General features: G+C 45.6%; 2 protein-coding genes across 4 annotated transcripts in view; both read right to left on the reverse strand.

The window, feature by feature from the left end:
• The window catches only part of LOC149342048 (uncharacterized), a 57,359-nt gene that overhangs the window by 15,721 nt on the left and 23,332 nt on the right, over positions 1-18,306 (reverse strand). Inside the window, exons 1-2 of one of the 3 annotated variants that reach the window (XM_089544353.1) lie at positions 11,419-11,796; positions 1,540-1,775 (exon numbers count right to left, since the gene is read on the reverse strand). In XM_089544353.1, coding sequence (XP_089400479.1) covers positions 1,540-1,723 — 184 coding nt within the window. In that variant the 5' untranslated portion in view covers positions 1,724-1,775; positions 11,419-11,796. Of the gene's footprint in view, positions 1-1,539; positions 1,776-11,418; positions 11,797-18,306 lie in introns of those variants that run through there. The other 2 variants (XM_089544354.1, XM_089544355.1) reach the window with 2 other exon arrangements.
• LOC149342049 (uncharacterized) lies at positions 14,619-15,204 on the reverse strand. Its single transcript, XM_089544357.1, has one exon. It carries the CDS (start codon positions 15,198-15,200, stop codon positions 14,808-14,810), a length of 393 nt encoding a protein of 130 aa, XP_089400483.1. The 5' UTR covers positions 15,201-15,204; the 3' UTR covers positions 14,619-14,807.

The raw sequence follows: 18,306 nt of genomic DNA on the forward strand, positions 1-18,306 counted from the left end.
CAGTCAGCACACAGTTCCTGGAATGTTCACTTATTCTTTTAGTAATTCTCCTTTCTGAATGGCTGATGCAATGTTTGCCGCATGAGATTGGAATTTTGTAAATTACGCGTGTGTCGCATTCTACATACCTATTCTACACATGCCATTCTACATACCTATTCTTCAATCTACATTCCAGCTGTTTAGCATTAGTTTTTTCTTGTTCTCCAATTCTGCTGACCTTAGAGCCCATAGTGATCAACTTTTGAGGGACAGTGAAAGCGACTGGGGTATTATATCTGCCGCCATTTTTTTTTGTTAGCCCTTGAGTTACCTTATGAATGTACGGTAACAGGACAGGGCGCTTGTTTTCTTATTCCTTTTTTCATAGCTTTACCTCATGTGATCGTTTCTAATGCTGTTCTGCTATTGAAGCGCAACCAAGATGTTCGGATATCCGCTTTTCTTCAGTTCATCCGCTTGCACAATCAGGCTAGGCTTAATCTTTTGGTCGAATAATTTTTTAACGCTCTGCATTATGCTGGAATATACCACACTTCGTTTAACAAGTTTAAAGTGACCAGAGTCCTCAAAAGGTATTTTCACCTTTTGTTGCGTAAGACCTGCTTGTGTCGCTATGAGCTTCTTCTTTTAGAATGTGGGTACACCTGATCTCGGAATGCCGTGGAACTTCATAGGTGAAATCAAGTCCTTCAAAAACTTTTTCGAGAAAGTTCACTATTTCAAGCGCTTCAAAAGTTTCACTATATTCCACCAGAAAGCACAAAGGTCATTCGTTGTTTGGCGAGACCCGCATAATAGGACATGGACATAAAAGGATAGAAAGAGAGACTAGAGAGGCATGCGCATCTTTGAAGCAGGTCCTGAAAAGTGTGTTGGCGACTCTTTCATTGCCTTAACAAAAGCAGAAATAGACATAATCAAGAACGGATAGAGGTGGGCGACAAGTACGTCATCATCCCCAATTAACATAAGACATCATGCGCTGAAATAATGCATAAAGACGAAGAGTTACATCTGTAAAAAAAGCAGGTGTGACGTCGCGCCGCGCATGTTCTTGTCAGTTTTTTTTTGTTTCTTCATAAGTATTTTTGTGTGGTAGCCCGCAGTAAACAAAGTTAGCATGGCGTTCAATTTTAATGCTTTGAGAGCTTGGGGCAAACAGAATGTACGGACTTTGTTGTGCAAGGATGTGAGCAACAGTAACGAAAACAGCGCATTCGGAAGCGTCCGCTTATCAGCTTCCATCACACAAATAAGCCGAGCTGGTACAACACTTGCCGATTAAATTTAGGCTACTAAATAGCCTACGTTATCAAGTAAAGCTTTGCAAAAAAGTAGACATGCCATAGGGCCCACTGCTGGCCCACGTTACAGGCCTCTTGTCACACCACTCGGCTTCTGACCTCTGGAGGAGTGGCAGCCAACACAATTCGTATGATATTCACGGCACTTGAAGATAGAAAACGAGCAGTGCAGCGGGATTTAGACGCAAATTCGATGACCCGGCTACTTCTGAGAAAGGCCGCGCGTACATACCTGCGCTCCGAAACACAGCAAGAAGAACAGAGCCTGGCCAGGAGGCTGTCTGGCGGTCCACGTTGAACTCGTCCATATAGGCCACGTAGAACCAGCCTATGCTGCGGTTAGTCGCTATGGCGAAGGTACCAGCCAGTAGCGCTACAACAGCCACGTCCCACCTGCTGTCCACACGATTCCTCATTTTCAGGCTGTTAGGCGAATGAAATGGGGAATTTTAGCCTCGGCTGTGCACCCTGCAGGATAAGCACGTTCATATTACTAATGATGCATTCCCTTAGCACAGGTAGGTTTTCTGCTCGTATTTTAATTTTAATCTTCCATCACTAGTGAGTTGCAGCCATACACTCGTCCTGCCAATGTTGAAAATCTACATTACTTGTATTTATATCATTACTTCAATAAAATAAGGCTCAAAATTTCTTTAAAAAAACACGAAGGGCACTTAAACTGCTTACGCGCTGTGAAGGCGAAAGCATGTATATCCATCGCTAATTTATATGTCGTCGGTTAAAATCTCTGTCTTGAGTCGTGACTGCCTTCAACTTGACCAGAAGATGTATGCTATGTGAAACCAGGAATCGTATGACACCACCCGTAATACGATGAACGGTTGCATCACAACTGTGATACGAATGTCGGGGAAAAGCATAGCAATAAAAGGTACATAAGTCGTCGGGTGGAATCACTGTCAGGAGCTAGCCGACAGCTTTGCTAAGAGACGCATGATATGTGCAATGAGAAATTATAGGACACCATCCGGAACGCTGCATGACAAACGGTTGCGTCACAATCTTGACACGAATGTCGGGGAAAGCATACAATGGAGGTATGTCATGAATTTTATGTAGTCGGTTGGAATGCCTGTCGCAACCTAGCGTACAACTTGACTAATAGGTGTGTGCTATGCGCAACGGAAAATCGTATGACATCACCCGGAACGCTGTACGACGAGCAGTTGCGTCACGATTTTGTCAAGAAAGTCAGGAAAACTGGCGCCATGGAGGTCCCAGTTATGCCCTACGAGCAACCGGCGAGTCGGAGGCGAGGGGGGTGAGGGGCAGGCGTCTGCTTCTTGCATCTCTTCTGCATGCCCTCGCCGCTTCGGTGGCTAGACGACGGCTCTTACGGCGCGATCTTTTTGGCACCGTCTCTTGGCCTCAACGAAAACAGCTATTAAAGCTTTCTCCTTAAATTTAACGCATTGTATGGCACAGACTGTACTGCGACGTATGACGCGATACTGCGGTAATTATGCACAACGTGCAAATGTAGTGCACGTCGCGCCTACAATACGCTCAAGTGGCAAAACCGAAAACAACCAGGCCAACCACCCGATAGTTTGGGTGCCGGCACATACCGACATTACGGGAAATCAGGAGGCGGATATGATAGCTCGAGGGTACGGAACAAACCGAGCATCCAACAATCCCGACCCGCTGAGGAACCCGAGCCGGTAGCCCAAAGCTATACAGACATTCTTAGCTTCTACAGAGGGATCAGACGGAAATACCCGCCCCCACACAAACAACTCAATAGAGAAGACGCCGTAGCATGGCGACAGTTACAAACGGGAACATTTCCGTGCCTAAACATGCTAAGTAAGATCTACACCACGCCGTACAAGAGCGAGTGCCCGTGGTGTGGAGACAAACCAACCCTATACCATACCACATGGGCTTGCCAGAAATTAGACGAGCGACCCATAATAGAAAACCCGAGAGCGGAGAAGTGGGAGAGGATGCTATACAGCGACATCCTGAAAGTCCAGCAAGGACTAGTAAGGCGTGCACGCAGGGCAGCTACCCTCAGCGGAACCCTGGACTAGGGGAACCGACCCTGATGATAAGATGGAAGACTCCATCTGAAGCCGCAAAAAATATTGTAAAATAGAGCAAATAAACGTTTACCACCACTCCAACAAGAAGGTGCCACTGCGGTAACCTGCATGCGAGAGAAAAAAGTGTGTACTTTTCTTAAACTTGCATGGTGTGCCTATGAGCACCGCTATGGACACACTGTCCAAGTTAAGCGCGCTACTTCGTCATTGCGTGTGAAAACTGCCACTTTTTATCGTGATCAAATATTTCGCTTTGCCCTTGTACCTAGCACATGAGTAGACACCATGCTCAGCAAAATTTGCCTATTCCTAGAAGTAAATCGCACCCGGCATGGCTGACGTAATGAAGAGAGAAATGCACCGACAAAGTAGATCCATTCAGTAACCATATGAAAGCTCAAATGATAGACCTGTCATGAACTTCACATCAAAATGGATACAGGTCTCATGTTTGATTTGTCGATCGTAAGAAATTTTAAAACTTGCAGGGTATGCGACATTGTAGAGTCTCGCAAGGACAGCTATATTAAATAAACAAACGCTTGTTGTGCTTCTCTGGACCAACATGCTACAAACTTCGAGCTTTGTTTTCTTTTATTTTGCAATCAATTTTTCATTTGCTTTCAGCACACTAATATGCTTAAAACTGTACACAAACTGGCGTGAAAGAGGAGGATTGTTTCATGTTGTGTGCTGCTAGCAAAAAAAGACTACCGGTGGTACCCCTATATTTATATTTCGCCTATATTCTAGGAACAGTCCTACAGATCAAGGCCACCACTTTGTCGCGGTATCACGAAAACTTTAACAATGTCGACTCGTTTGGCAGCACTAAGATGACATGGTCTAACGCGTGGAGCATTAGCGCCCGTCGTTGGCTGCCGTTTCATTCTAGATCGTCGCATTCTGTGAATTCTTGTCAGGAGATACTTCAATGAAAGTTGTGTCTGCACAGCGCTCATTCATCAGGAACATATTAGGAAACCTGCTGAGAAACATGTATGAGCGTCACTCTTTTCATTATCATGAAAAATTATTATAACATTAACCGTATTCAACGTGGGCCATATAAGAAAGGCATGTATAGGATAATAAGAGGCGTAAACACAATTTTGCAACAAATGCAAATGCTTGCAAGGGCCGCTCTTTTGACATACATAGCCTCCACTGTTTCATCTGCAGATCTAAATCTAAACAATTAAATGTCTCCCTGTGCTTCCTCATAAAAGCAACGTAATGAACGCACAAATACTGCCGTACTTTTGGAGAGTTCTAGTGGTGCTAAAGTATTTGAGAAAGTACAGATTCTTGAAACATAAGTTTCACTGCCCTAGGTTCAGAGTTGAGCATGGCCAACTTAATGACAGAAGAAAGTTGGGCGAGTTGGTACTTATTCATTATTCACAACAGCTCACGAAACACGGACAAATTGGGAAGAATTGACAACACAAACGCTGACTTCAACTGAAATTTATTACAGGAAGGGAAGAGAATATATATATATATCCTCGAAAAAACAAACAAACATAAACTGAACGGTCATACAAGGCGTGAACTAAGCTAATAAACACGTGTTCAACAACAAAAACAAAAACACACTCTGGCCAGAAGAAGATAACACCGGATGCATCCTTAATCGTGCTATCAATAAAGATGGGCACCCTTGAGGAAATAGAGTTCATTCTGTGACACCACAACAGAAGGCCGACTGACGCAAGTGTTTCCAGAATTATGCATGTGATAGGCTTCCATTATTTCTCTAGCCAATTGGCCTTTATATCTAAAAAGAATCTGGCGGAAAATGCTGGGGTGCAACCGCAAGAATGACGGTGCAGTGCGAGGTCAATAGATGACTTTTTAGAGTTGTTATCGCAGGGATTGGAGTGTTCCTGAAGCCTTTTATTAACGCATCGTCCGGTCTGGCCAATATACACGGCACAGCAAGAAAACGGAAACTTGTAAACAACTCCAACACTGCATGAAATGAACTCCAATCGATGCTTGACGACATCCACTCGTTTTACCACGCAGGCTAATGTCAGATCTCCTTTATTGTTGTGCACAGATGCCACTCAACTTATTTGGTGCGGAAGAAACCTTCACGCCGTATTTGCCCCTTATCTTCTTTAACCCATGGGACGACCTATGGACATGCGGGACAACAGCAACCTTTTTTTGGGTCACTGGGAATCTTTTGCTTTCTTGCGCCACTTTTTAACAATCTCATCACCTTTGCACACGCTCTTGCTATGAGGTGATCCGGGTATCCACTCAATTTCAGCCTAGCCAACTGCTCAGACAAGCTATCAGTGATCAGGTGGTCACAGGACTTACAAGACAGCAATATACCATCTTTTACAAGCTTAGAATTACCTAAACTAAAATCTCACAAGGCCTTCGCAGTTCGTGGCCGATGCTGTCAGCACAAGTGACCAGGCCGAGAGCACAGCCAGAGGTCCAAAAATTGGATTCTGCCATCAATCGGTAGTTTAGTGGTGAAGTTTAACCCCCTGCCACATTCACAGAATTTATGAGAACAAAAAGCAACTGCGCAAAAGGACAGGACAAGAGAAAGAGAACCACACGCGACAAACGCTTTCTCTTGTCCCGTCCTTTTGCGCAGTTGTTTTTTGTTCTCATAATGTCGTACCAACTAGCCCCTTACCGCACTCTTCTAGATTTCGCGGAATTTATTCCGTGAGTGTGGTGCACAACAACATTTATTCCGTGCACAACAAAAAAGGAGATATGACATTAGCCTACGTGGTAAGACGGGTGGATGTCAGGTCAAGCATCGACTGAAGTTCATTTCATGCAGTGTTGGAGTGGTTTATAAGTTTCCGCTTTCTTGCGATGCCGTGCATATTGGCATGACAGGACAATGCGTCAATAAAAGACTTCACGAACACTCCAATTCCTGCGATAACAACTCGACAAAGTCATTCATTGAACTCGCACTGCACCATCGTTCTTGCGGTTGCACCCCAGCATTTTCTGCCACAACCATTCTTTTTAGACATAAAGACCAATTGGCTAGAGAAATGATGGAAACCTATCACATGCTTAATTCCGGAAACACTTGCGTCAGTCGGCCTTCTGTTGTGGTGTCCCAGAATGAACTCGATTTCCTCAAGGGTGCCCATCTTGATTGACAAGCGCGATTAAGGACGCGTCCAGTGTATCTTCCTCTGGCCAGAGTGTGTTATTGTTTTTGTTGTTGAACACGTGCTTATTAGCTCACGCCTTGTATGACGGTTCCGTTTATGTTTATTTTCTTCGAAGATGTAGATATACTCTTCCCTTCATGTAATAAATTTCAGTTGAAGTCAGCGCTTGTGTTGTCGATTCTCCCACTTTTGTCCGTGTTTCGTGCGCTGTTGTGAATAATGGCCAACTTACACATGCCGTCTGTAATTCAAGCACGGATTGGAAGTTTGTTGCCGAGAATAAAGGTTAGTATAGTGTCACATAGCTGCATACCGCTGTCGTGTCACATGGACACAAAGCCAATGAAATATGTGTATTTGCGGCCCCATATGGGCGCCATGAAGCAAAAATGCGTTCCAGTTGCGTTAGGGCTGAGAAGATTGTTCGGCGCGAACGCAATCCTGCAAGCGGCGACGGCGTTTGTGACACACCGCGCTTGCAGTTGCTTCATAGGAAAAAGTGGCATGCCGGCGTTCCGTCGGCGTGACTCGGCCAGTTGATTCGCGTTGTGCAACGTAGTCTTAGGAGGCAGATAACGGCGTCTGCTTTAAGAGAGACAAATTCACGCAAAGACGGGGGCAACCGAAGGGCAAGCATGCCCTGGAATTTCTAGACGCTAAACATAAATCTACTGAAATGGTGCTTTCAAGGAACACGTACCGTCTAAATGCCCACGGTCTTAAAATGTATTCCGTCACTGTATTCCGTCATTGTAAACATGCACTCATTGTAAACATGTATGCCGTCATTGTATACCCATCGCCCGTTGAGGAGGCATATGCGAAACATGACTGAATTTTATTCGCATCCGGCATTTTTACATCATGTTCGTAAAAAAATTCCTTTTGGTGATTATTATTCGTTTCGACTTTAGCCTGAATCGGATTTCAGTTTTAACCGAGTGCTTCCTATTTTTCTACGATCAACAGTCGGAGGAAACTAATAATAAAAATATGCTGGTGGGTACTGGTGGGTACTGCGAATGACCATTGGGTATGTAGGCCGCCTCCGTTTCACACGCCCCTCAGGACGCTCGTCCTTGCTTCCCTTGGACCGCTCTGAGGGCGCGTTCAGCGTTCGGTACTTGTGATGGTTATTTCATTGAGGGCTAGCCACAGTCATAATTTTTAGCTTGGGGTCGGGAAGTGACTGCTGTGTGCGGGGGGACATTTCAATCGGCCCTGTGCCTCGGATGCCCCGAGCTGCGGTCGCTACCGGTGTGTCCCAATGAGCAATAATTGTGCCGCGGCTCTTCGTCGCCGCATCCCTCTGGCCGTAGCGTTCAGTGCCACCGTCTGTGCGGACCTACCTTCCTGAATTATGCCGCCTGATGTCTCAGGTGACACCTCCGCCCTGGTTTATTATTCCATCATGGTCATCCCCCGAGGGTCGGGAATGTGTTAATGTACGGTGTTACTGTAATGTATTACTGCAATCTTGCAAAATTTTAGCGCTAAAAACACGGACAGAAAGAGTAGACGACACGAGCGCTGTAGAACTAGAAATGTAATTCAACAGTACTGCATATTGGGCGAGTTGGTTGACATATATCTTGCAAAATTTTAGCGCGAAAAACACGGACAGAAAGAGCAGACTCTTGTCGTGCACTGTTTATGTTCGTTTTTTTTAGCTGAAATTTTGCAAAATGTATTTCAACCAACTCGCCCAATATGCAGCACTGCTGTAATAGTGCAATGTGCGTCTCAGTTACTGCGCAATGCATCAAATGCACTGCTAAAAACTTTTTGTATAGTATCACTGCGGCTCTTACTCAAGGGCCCCAGGCTGAAGTAGGTCCAAGGAGAGCTGCAGAGTGCAGATGACCCAGAAATAGACCTTCCTTCCTAAATAAGTAAAAAAAAATGCCCCTTACTTCTTCATTAGTTCCCAGATGGTTGAAATATTAATTCCCAGAGGCCACCTTTCAAACTTCCCTGTAGGCGTGGAAAACACGCCCTGAGTACCCCGCACCGACTCTCTCCAAGAAGTAATAAATATTCCCATTGCGCATGGAAAAATCTTAACTTGGCGGTTACTAATCTCTTATTCCGTTTTGACGGCATGAAGTCAATTCGCATCAGGGAATACGCTAGAGGACAAGTGATTTTAAGCCCATCTGGGTATCTTTGGTACGTTCGTTATTGTGTGTAGCCCAAGGAACTTGCTCAAATGGCGAAATTATTCATGCAGTGGAAGCCAGAAGGCTAACCAAGCATTCAAATTTTGTTGCATTATGTTTACCACACGAAGTTAATTTTCCGTTTAAAACCACACTTTTTAGCGTCAATAATTTTGACCTTTGCATTCCCTGTGTGATCAAAAGCAGCGAAGTAAACAAGTTTTAGTCTACAAGAATTGCAAGCAAATATATCAGCAAAAGGGCAGTAAGAAAAATGTGAATATTTCATTCAGTGCTTCCTAAATGCCAGCATTAAACCCGCCTTAATCACAGGGTGATCTAGTGCTACGATTAGACACAGCAGAAAACATAAATCAATGCATGCCAAAAGTGACCCTTTTGGAACGCACATTTCTTGCGTCGAAAAGCGTTCACATTAAGTTAATGAGAAAGACGTCCATGGAGATGGATTCAGAGGCGCACAGGTCGAGATTATTTGTCCTCTGGCGGCTACTGCATAACTAAAAATGCTGAGTAAAGGATATACACACTCAATGTCAGAGAAAATGAAAAGATGTTATGATTTGCAGCATTGATATACCGGCGAAACCAAGTCCCAAGCCTTTCTTTTCAGCGTATACATACCCTGTCTGTCAAGGAGCCAAAAACCTTGTGTTTTATGCAAGCGCAAAAATGCACCAAAATTTAACAAAGCATGTGAAGAAAACTTAACTACAACGTAAAGTACAACAACAACCAATTACGCAAGCATTTAAAATGATTTCGGAAGCGTTATATTATACGCAATTTCTATACCAGAAATATGGTAGCGCGTCAGTGATATTTAGAGCTGTCGTGGTGGCTCAGTGGTTATGGTGCTCGGCTGCTCACCCGAAAGACGCTATTTCGATCACGGCCGCGGCGGTCGAGTTTCGATGAAAGCGAAATCCTAGAGGCCCATGTACTGTGCGACGGCAGTGTGGCCCATATAGTCGAAATTATCTGGAGCCCTTTACTACGGCGTCCCTCATAGTCTAAGTCGCTTTGGGGCGTAGGACACCATAAAACCCAAAATATAAACTGAATTTTAAGAAGAAGTGAGACGTAACTTGCATACAAAACGTCGACATAACCTTCAAAACTCCATAATATGCTTTACAATACTTCTTAACAGTAGCAGCTGCGACGTAATTGTCCCGGCAACAAATCTCGTCTTTTTAGAATTCATTAGTTAACTGCTTTTTGCTTCCGACAGCTACGCAAGAGCACTGAGGCTGTGAGCTTCATGCGCAAAAAAACACTGTATTAAGCTGCGCATCATATCGAACACTAACGGCTCCTGGGTCCGAATACTCACAGAGGGTGCTCACTCTTAAACTCTTGGTGCCCGAACTGCGCGGGCTACTGGTCTAAACATTCATCATGTGGGAGAGCACCCGTACAGGATCGTTAATATACCAACGCTTTACACCATACATTCCAAGTGAAGGAGACAGCTCAAAAGACAAGGACGTGGCACGACAACATAGGCGCTTGTCCTGCCCCGTCCTTGGCATTTGCGCTGTTTCCTTCACTTGGCAACATGGACCAACTAACCCACCAAAAAGCCATTTTCGAATACAGTATAAGACGTCCAGGGAAACGTTTGGAGAAGCTGGCTTGCACCGTAATCTAGCAGCTACAATATATTGAATGACCCCGTAAATCTCTTAGTCTACCATCCGGGATAAAAATTTTGGTTTCTTCAGGCCTGCGCTAAAACAGCTTTTTCGGAGCCGGAAAAGAAGGAATGGAAGTTCGTAGACTCATTCACTAACTCAGGGTACGTCTGTCTTCGGAGTTTCTTAATATACAATGTGGTTACACAATCAGAAATGCTTGCAGGACTTTGCGAGCTACCAACACGGAGAGACGCTCGTATGAGGCAAATGACAGTGGAGCGACAATCCCGTCTGGGAGTGCGAAGCCAATGGTGGGAAAACGTTGAGTGGTCAACTTGCTAAAATTACAACGCTGCTTTGCTCATTAACGGTCCCTGCAATTATGTCGCAGCTCTTGTCAATATTCGATCGTTCAGTCTCACTAACACATGCATGAGTTTAACTAACACCAGTCAGCATAAATGAGGAAAACACGCAGCGAAATGTTTAAAGGAAAACGGCAGGCGTGAATGTGAAGAGACAGAAAAAGAGCAGAGCACCTTAGGGCACACAGGCGACTTAATGACATCCTAGGTGAGATCAAAACCAGAGAATGGGAATGGGCAGAGCATGTCACAGGGAGAGCAAATAATCGATCATTGCTCAGCGCAGCGGATTAGATTCGTATGGAAGGCCAGCGTAGGAGCGAGCTGCAGAAAGTGAGGTCGGGTGATGATATTAAGAAGTTTGCGGGGATGAGGGGACCACGGCCTGGCGTAGGATGAATTACTCTGAGATTAGTCGTAGAGGCCCTTGTCCTTCAATTGATTTAGTAGGAATAATGACGACGACTAGCCTAATAGCTATTACGAACTTATCACTTATGCTACCTGACTGAAAGGTGATGCCTCAATAATCTAACTATCAGTTATCGATCAGTTACCGCGCTCGCAACAATGCTCCAGCCATGTTTGAGCCAATAAGAAAAGTTACAAATATTCGCCCATGCCTCTGCCAAAGCCCCCAAGAACTATTATTGAAACGCACGAAGCCAGATGCAAAACACTACGTACCTTGAATAAAATCTGTCATCCAAACACGACGTTTCATGCAGATCGAGAGCGCATGGATTTCTGTCCCCGGTGTGAGCGCAGCCTACATGTGTGCTCTAGTCGCCGACACACGGCCTCCTGCAATACGCTTGTTTCTGCAGGTGCGTAGGAAAAAATGTTTTTCGTCCTTGCTTGCTTTGCGCCAACTGTCTGATTTCTAGGCACCGCTGGTGTGATTCGCCATGCGCTGCCAGTGCCAATAGGTTGCGAAGCGACTCGTATCACGGCCTATATCTGTATGGGCGGTTACTTTTCTGTAGAATTTCAAAGTTTCCGGCAGGCATGATAAATGCATTAACGTCCAAGCCAGAAGCTGTCGCATGGAATGTGTCACACCGAGTGCGAGTCACGTGCAGCCGCTGGAGGCTTTCTGACTGAATCACGGTGTAGCGCGCATCACGAGAAGTTACGTGTTCTTTCAAAACGCATGGATCGAAATGTGCACAACCACATTTTCAACCTAATACGCAACACAATGTATGTGACAGCGAGTATGGTTGCTGCGCTACAAAAGTCTGCAGCTGCCGTTATTTTATGAAGGCTGAAGTGGCTTTCAGAGGGATAGGTCCACGACTGCGTAAACAAATGCGATTCGCGAGGTACAGCAATATATACGACGGGCAAAAGGCTCTTTGCAAAGTGTCCCAGTGTTATTGTCATTATCGAAAGGGGGCTCTATGCACAGATGGGTGCTATAGAGTACTCTGGCGAATGGCAGAGATGCGGTGTACAGCTGCCGATCTCACTTCCTCGCCCTTTTTCCGAGAATGAGAGGGTGCGAACTTATCTGACTTGTTGACTTTTTCTTTTCTGTTTAACGAGTGCAGGTTTTGGAGGAACACACGAAAGCTTGCAGCAGTTGCTTTGGCCGGCAGATGTAGTTGCTGCGACGCACCTATCTTTCGAACGTTTGTTTTCTCTGGCATCTATTTCTGCTACTCCTTGCTACCTTTACGAGGCAAGTGATAGTGACACAGTAGGAGATAGTCATGTTCTCATGGTGTGTGCGGCTGGAAAAAAAAATGGCTGAGGCTTAGCTAAGGTTAAGGTTAGTCAGATGCGAAGCATATTGATGGCTAGGCTTGGTAAAGTTCCTCGCTTTGTTCTTCAGTTGTTGTAGAACGTTGTCGCCGAGCCGCATATTGAGCACGCCGCTTAGCCAGACGTTCATCCCGCTCTTCATCGGTATCTGTGGCACGCTGAAGCTTTCGCTTCTCGTTCAGATCAGGCCTGCTTCTAGGCGGCATCCCAACACCTGGCCGCCTCGTAAGTGCCCGGAGAGCGAGGCAAGCTCAGCTTTATACCGCTGCTGTAGCGTCACGTGGTCAGCTGCAGCGCCCCTGATGTGGAGCCTCCACCGCCGCGGCCGACCGCGCGAACCGGCAGCCCATCTCTCCTCTGCTGTGACGTCATGTTGTCACGTGGTCACGCTAAACGTCACGTGGTCACGTGGTCAATGGTAGCTCCACCGCCGCGCTCGACGGGCTGTAGTGTAGCTCTAGTAATATGCTTCGCATAAAAAATTTGCAACACACACAACTTGCCCGCTGTCGCAGCTGGCAGAGTGATTAATGATGGGACACGATAGCTTGCTCGGGAAGAGCAATCTGGGTCTCACAAGCCCACCGATGTCTGTGACTAAACCACCTGCGGGAGCAATGGCGCATCGCTTAACCTCGGCAACACTCCGCCAGGAGTGCTGTGAGGACTTCCAGCGATCAATGAATGTAAGGCAGACAAAGACCGGCTCCGCATACATAGGTATTAACGTATTAACATAATAACGCTATCGCAGCATAACATTAAGAGGTACGGCAGAATCAGCAGCAATATAAAATGTTAATTTGTGCGAACGATCAACCAAGGATCGCCTAAGAGTTTTTTTTTTTTTTAGTTAAGGAATCGTTGGGAAGCCTCTAATCGCCTTGATTCTTCAACGAGGCAGAATAATATGAAAATTCATCTATTTCCACCAGCGTTTACTTCTTGATCGACTCATGGTTCTGTGGAGTTCATTGGGCACTCTACAAAACAATTAATAAGCGGTACTATCACCTCTGCAGTCTAAGCCGTTGTAATTTTTATATTAGTTTTAATTTTCTTGAGCAATCTCGTCCATTTTTCTTAATTTCTTGGTTTCCTGTAGTTTGAAAATTTCCAAATTCGGCCTCTTAATCGCAAAGTCCACAGTACAGAATTATTCTAGACCGATCACAATCCGTTCACTCAGCGCGAATAATTTACAACTTAGCAAGTTCAAAAGCCAGAAAACTTATCAGCCCGTTTTTGTTGTTTGAAGGTGAAATTATTGCGTGGCTCTGATATTCATTTATTTCATTTTGTTTTGTGGAATGGGAATTACAAACATATTACAGGTCGACGGCAGTTTCTAATCATTTGCGTTTTCGAAAGAGTTCAACAGATTTCCAACTGTTAAAGCTACGCCTGGCATTTTAGGAGAGCCATTGTTAAAGACGTTGCAATTTTGGCCTTCTGGGGAGTATATGAAATGCACCGAAGGACATGGACATACTTGCATTTCCCTTGCGTCAGAAGCATTCGCAGTGTTTGGTCTCCAATTCATGAGCTCATCGTCATTCTCGGGAGCAAAACGTCGCACCTGTCGAGCCATCGCGGTAGATTGCCATCTTAGAACGTCATCAGTTGTGTGCCAGCGCTTTTACAAGCGCAAGCACGGACACCGTCATGCCTATTTTCATCAGCATTCACCTAGTGCTTCCGGTTTTGATAGTTCCTCGTAGAAAAGAAGGTTTTGTTAACCACTGTGTTATGAAAAGTAATATTTGAAGCCGTTTAAAAGTCCTCGCTATGCCAAGGTTCTTGTGGTTATGAGTACAGGTATACTTCAGCCATCATGCACTTAGATATGATAGTAAGCTGCACACTTCAGGTTCTGTATATTCGCCATTCAGTCTTTCAGGAGCAGGAAGTTCAGAACGCCTGGTGAAATTGGGAATGTGTATATCATAACCAAAGGACATATCTAAGCAGTCGAATTTAGTATGATTCTTTTGTGCCTGCTTTGATTGAATTCATCTCACAGTCTGGCTAATGTTATGGCTCATTTTTCATTTGCAGAGAAATCTGCAGCCACTAAGGAAGTGGTTCTTTAGTGCTAAAGGATGAAAAGCAGAAAAATGTCAACAGCCAGTTGTTTATTTCAAAATGAACTTTTTCCCTTCGTAAGTCTTCGTTCTACCCCGCTTGATTTGCAGGAACGGCACCAATCACCACCAGCAATGTCCTGATGTTGTTGCAATTAAAGGCTGTCGATGGATTGCTCGCAAACTCGGCCGCGAGATTAACACAGGTGTGTCGAAGATCCGTCCTCATGACCAGGGCCATCCTCCTCCATGGCCGCCACCACCGCCGTATCCACCGCCGCCGTATCCACCGCCGCCGCCTCCACCGAAGCCGCCGCCGCCGTATCCACCTCCGCCGCCGCTCGAGATGGTTGTGTACGTCACCACGGGTTTCAAGGCATGCGACACTGTGGCCACAGGTTTGGCCACGTAGCTGACCACGGGCTTGGCCACGTACTTGACGCTCACGACGGGCGCTTTCACGTACGACACAGAAGCCACGCCGATGTCGTCGCCGCCACCGAAACCACCGCCGCCACCGAAACCGCCACCGCCGCCGCCGTAGCCGCCGCCTCCGCCATAATCGTCTCCGCCGCCACCCAACAGGCCAGCGGAAGCGACCGCCGTGAGGCCAAACATTATGAGAACCTGGAAGAGAAGTGAGAACTTGCTGTCATCGGTATGCAAACGGCGACGTGTGTGGGCGGATTGGATATGATGAGTTGGGACGAGCGCGAACCTCGTTATAAAGGAACGGTTTATAACGAAATAATGGATATAATGAAAAACAATGGTTTTCCTTGGAAGCCCGGTCTCCTGCCGGACTGGCCGGGCTCCTGCAACTTCGTTATAACGCGGTTCAAAAAACTGGCGCGTTCATCCACTGCTAGTGCCGCTATGCTCTGGTGCTTACAGCTTCTGCACGTGTTTTAGTACTGCTAACCTCGATAATTGTCAAGCCACAACCTTCACTCGATTCGTACAGCGGAAGGCAACTTTTGCTAAGCTTTTATCATTTACCGCAAGACGAAAGGAAAACCGAATGATTCAAGAATTAATGGAGGTCGTACCACTAATCGTTTGGTGGCCGGTTAACCTATCTGATTTTGCACAACAATCAAGGCCGGCCGTATTAAGTTTTTTTCTTTCCCTCTTTTGCTAAACCTTGTTTAAATACGTGCTGTGGAACATAAGAAGGCATGGAATCGCGGGGTATTTTTGCTCGTTAGAAACTTTCACGGTGTGGTCAATGTGCTCGAGACAGCGCTTTCTAGAACGCACCTTTAAGTTGTAATTACCAGGCAACTACAGAACTAAGCACCTTTATGCCTCTAGATCAAAAACGCAGTTATCAGAAAAGTCAAGCGCTTAGTTTATTCTAGACGAAGAGAACAGAATGCGAAAGGCTGGAAAGTATACTGCGTGCAAGAACGTAGTTTTGCTCTTGTACGCTTGATATTGCCGTCACCATCTTTTGCAGCAAAAACGCCTACTGTGAATAGAATGTCCTCCGGTGAAATTGAGGTTAAGCAAAGAATCGTAGGACTGTATGTATTTTTTTGAGCAGTTCATTTGAACTGAGAAAGAGCAGCTTCTTTTACGCGCCTGTCACAAGTATTGGAGTATATCGCAGCAGTTAGCAGAACTGCGGAAGCCGACAAGGTTCTCTTATTTCAATATGGGTGCCCTCACCGCCACCCAATCAGAACAGAACATTCTGCTGCAGTGATTGCAAGCAGAGAGCTGGGCTATGTGACAGCTAGCTGTACCGAGTTCCGGCAACACAAGCTGTCGCATAGGCAGGCACTGCGCATGCAGATTTCGACTTCACTTAAGACACTCTTCAAACGCGCCTCGTATCCGCAGAACGCAAACATTCCTGAGGTGTCTGCATCTCTTATCTACTCACCGATTGTCGCATGGCTTCCGAGGCAGACGAGTGCTGACTTGCGAACGGATTCTGCTCCTTTTATACAGAAGACGCCACTCGCTGAGTGGAAGGAGGCAGGTGAGAAGAGGGGGCGGTAGAAAGGGTTGTTGCGTAAACAACCAAAACCACAATGCCCCCCTTCCCCACAAAAGCAGACTCAGTCCTTCTACGGTCATTAAGAGCCTCACGCGTCTTCGTGGAGTCCCCGTTAAACCACTTCCTGCATGGGAACGATTCAGCGGACAGGTGACCGGCAAGTCCCAGCCTCAATCGGATGGCAGAGATTTTCTCAAAGCACAGAGACTCTTGCTCGAGAACTTTCGCCCTAATGTTATTGTTTTTCTCATCAGTTCCCCTCCTCCTGTGTTTATTTCTTATGATTGACTTAAAGATCAGAAGATATGAACACGAAATGAGTCGTTACAGAGCAATGCCCCTGGAAAGGAATACGACCTACGCCTTCACAAATGTAAAAGACGTACATGACCAACTACAGCGTGCATTGCAAGTATGGATACCACATTAAGAGACTATGTTACTCATCTTTATTCATGTGAAGATATGAAAAGTAGATGAAGGAAAAGAGGAAATAGCGGACGAAGACTGGAACGAAGAGTACATGGTGTTCTGTGGGAGCTACCTTAAAAGAAGCACACTAAAAGACGTACCCTACCGTGCAAAGAAATGTCCTTCAAGATTTCATGCTCTTTTCTGTAGGTTAGCGTCGATCGCACTGCTAAATAAAATTGAGTAGAGTAATCGAGTTACGTTTTAGTATGAAAGTTTCCTTTTTTTTTTTTTTGTTCGCAGCCAGCAAATGATACTCCAGACAACCCACACCTTTGTCGTTCCATTTATACAGCAAAAGTCACTTCAGACAACACACATCTGTGTCGTTCAATTTATTTTCGTGTTTATCGCGGCGTAAAAATATTGAGGACTTGATTAAACGATGTGCTTTCGCGTAGAGCTAAGCAGCCTTCGTTGGAACCTCATCGGCTCACACTCTTTTCAAGAACCTTTTCAAGCAGCGATATCGCGGCATTATTCACAGCTGCCATTGGCGCATACAGTACGTGACGGTGAAACAGATCGCATGTGTGTTTCTTTTTTATTTTACAGCGACAGCCCGCGATATAAAAACGGAAGGTGTCATTCGGGACGCTGTTTGAATCACGCACTGCTGAATCGCGCATTGCTGCAGGCAAGGCGGAGTTCGTGCCTGCTGGACTCTGGATTCTTCACAACCGACGTTACCTTGACTTTCGTTTCACTGTAGTGAAGTTGGCGCCTGGGAGAGCAAATCGTTCCCGAGACTATACGCGATCTAGGCGCTGCTGAGCAAGCGCTGGCAGGGGCGTCAGTGGTAGTGATGTGAAATTTCCAGAATTTTTGAATAAGGAAAAAAAAAACTATAAGAGGAGGTAACAAGTTGTTTCTGGAAATACTAGAAACATTAGGATTGCACTCAGAAGGAGACTGTGCCGATAATTAATATCCAGATACAGAGATAGTTGCACGCGGCAAAATTTTTTTTTTCGCAATTACACTTTCCTTCTAGGTGCTTTGGCTTCCAAAAAACTGTCACTTGCTGGCGTATAGTAGCGGCAGCGGATACTTTTCTCAGAGCTATACTGTAAGGGCAAGAAAAGCACATGGGGCGCAGTGCTGTAAGGTGGAAGAAGTGGCCACCATGGGGAGTGTGGCGCATCTGTTCAGTCTGCAAAATTTGGTGTTTCAAGGATTCCGGATTTTAAGGGGCGAATATAGTGAAGTTGGGACATTCGGGGGTATGGCGTCTGCAGCTGATGACAC

Source organism: Amblyomma mixtum, chromosome 5 (genome assembly GCF_055824585.1).
Source record: "Amblyomma mixtum isolate Tamu chromosome 5, ASM5582458v1, whole genome shotgun sequence".
In the NCBI taxonomy this organism is placed as follows: domain Eukaryota; kingdom Metazoa; phylum Arthropoda; class Arachnida; order Ixodida; family Ixodidae; genus Amblyomma; species Amblyomma mixtum.

What these genes read in the sequence shown, in the direction of transcription:
- LOC149342049 (XM_089544357.1), bottom strand. Translation starts at nt 15,200, where the DNA reads ATGTTTGGCCTCACGGCGGTCGCTTCCGCTGGCCTGTTGGGTGGCGGC.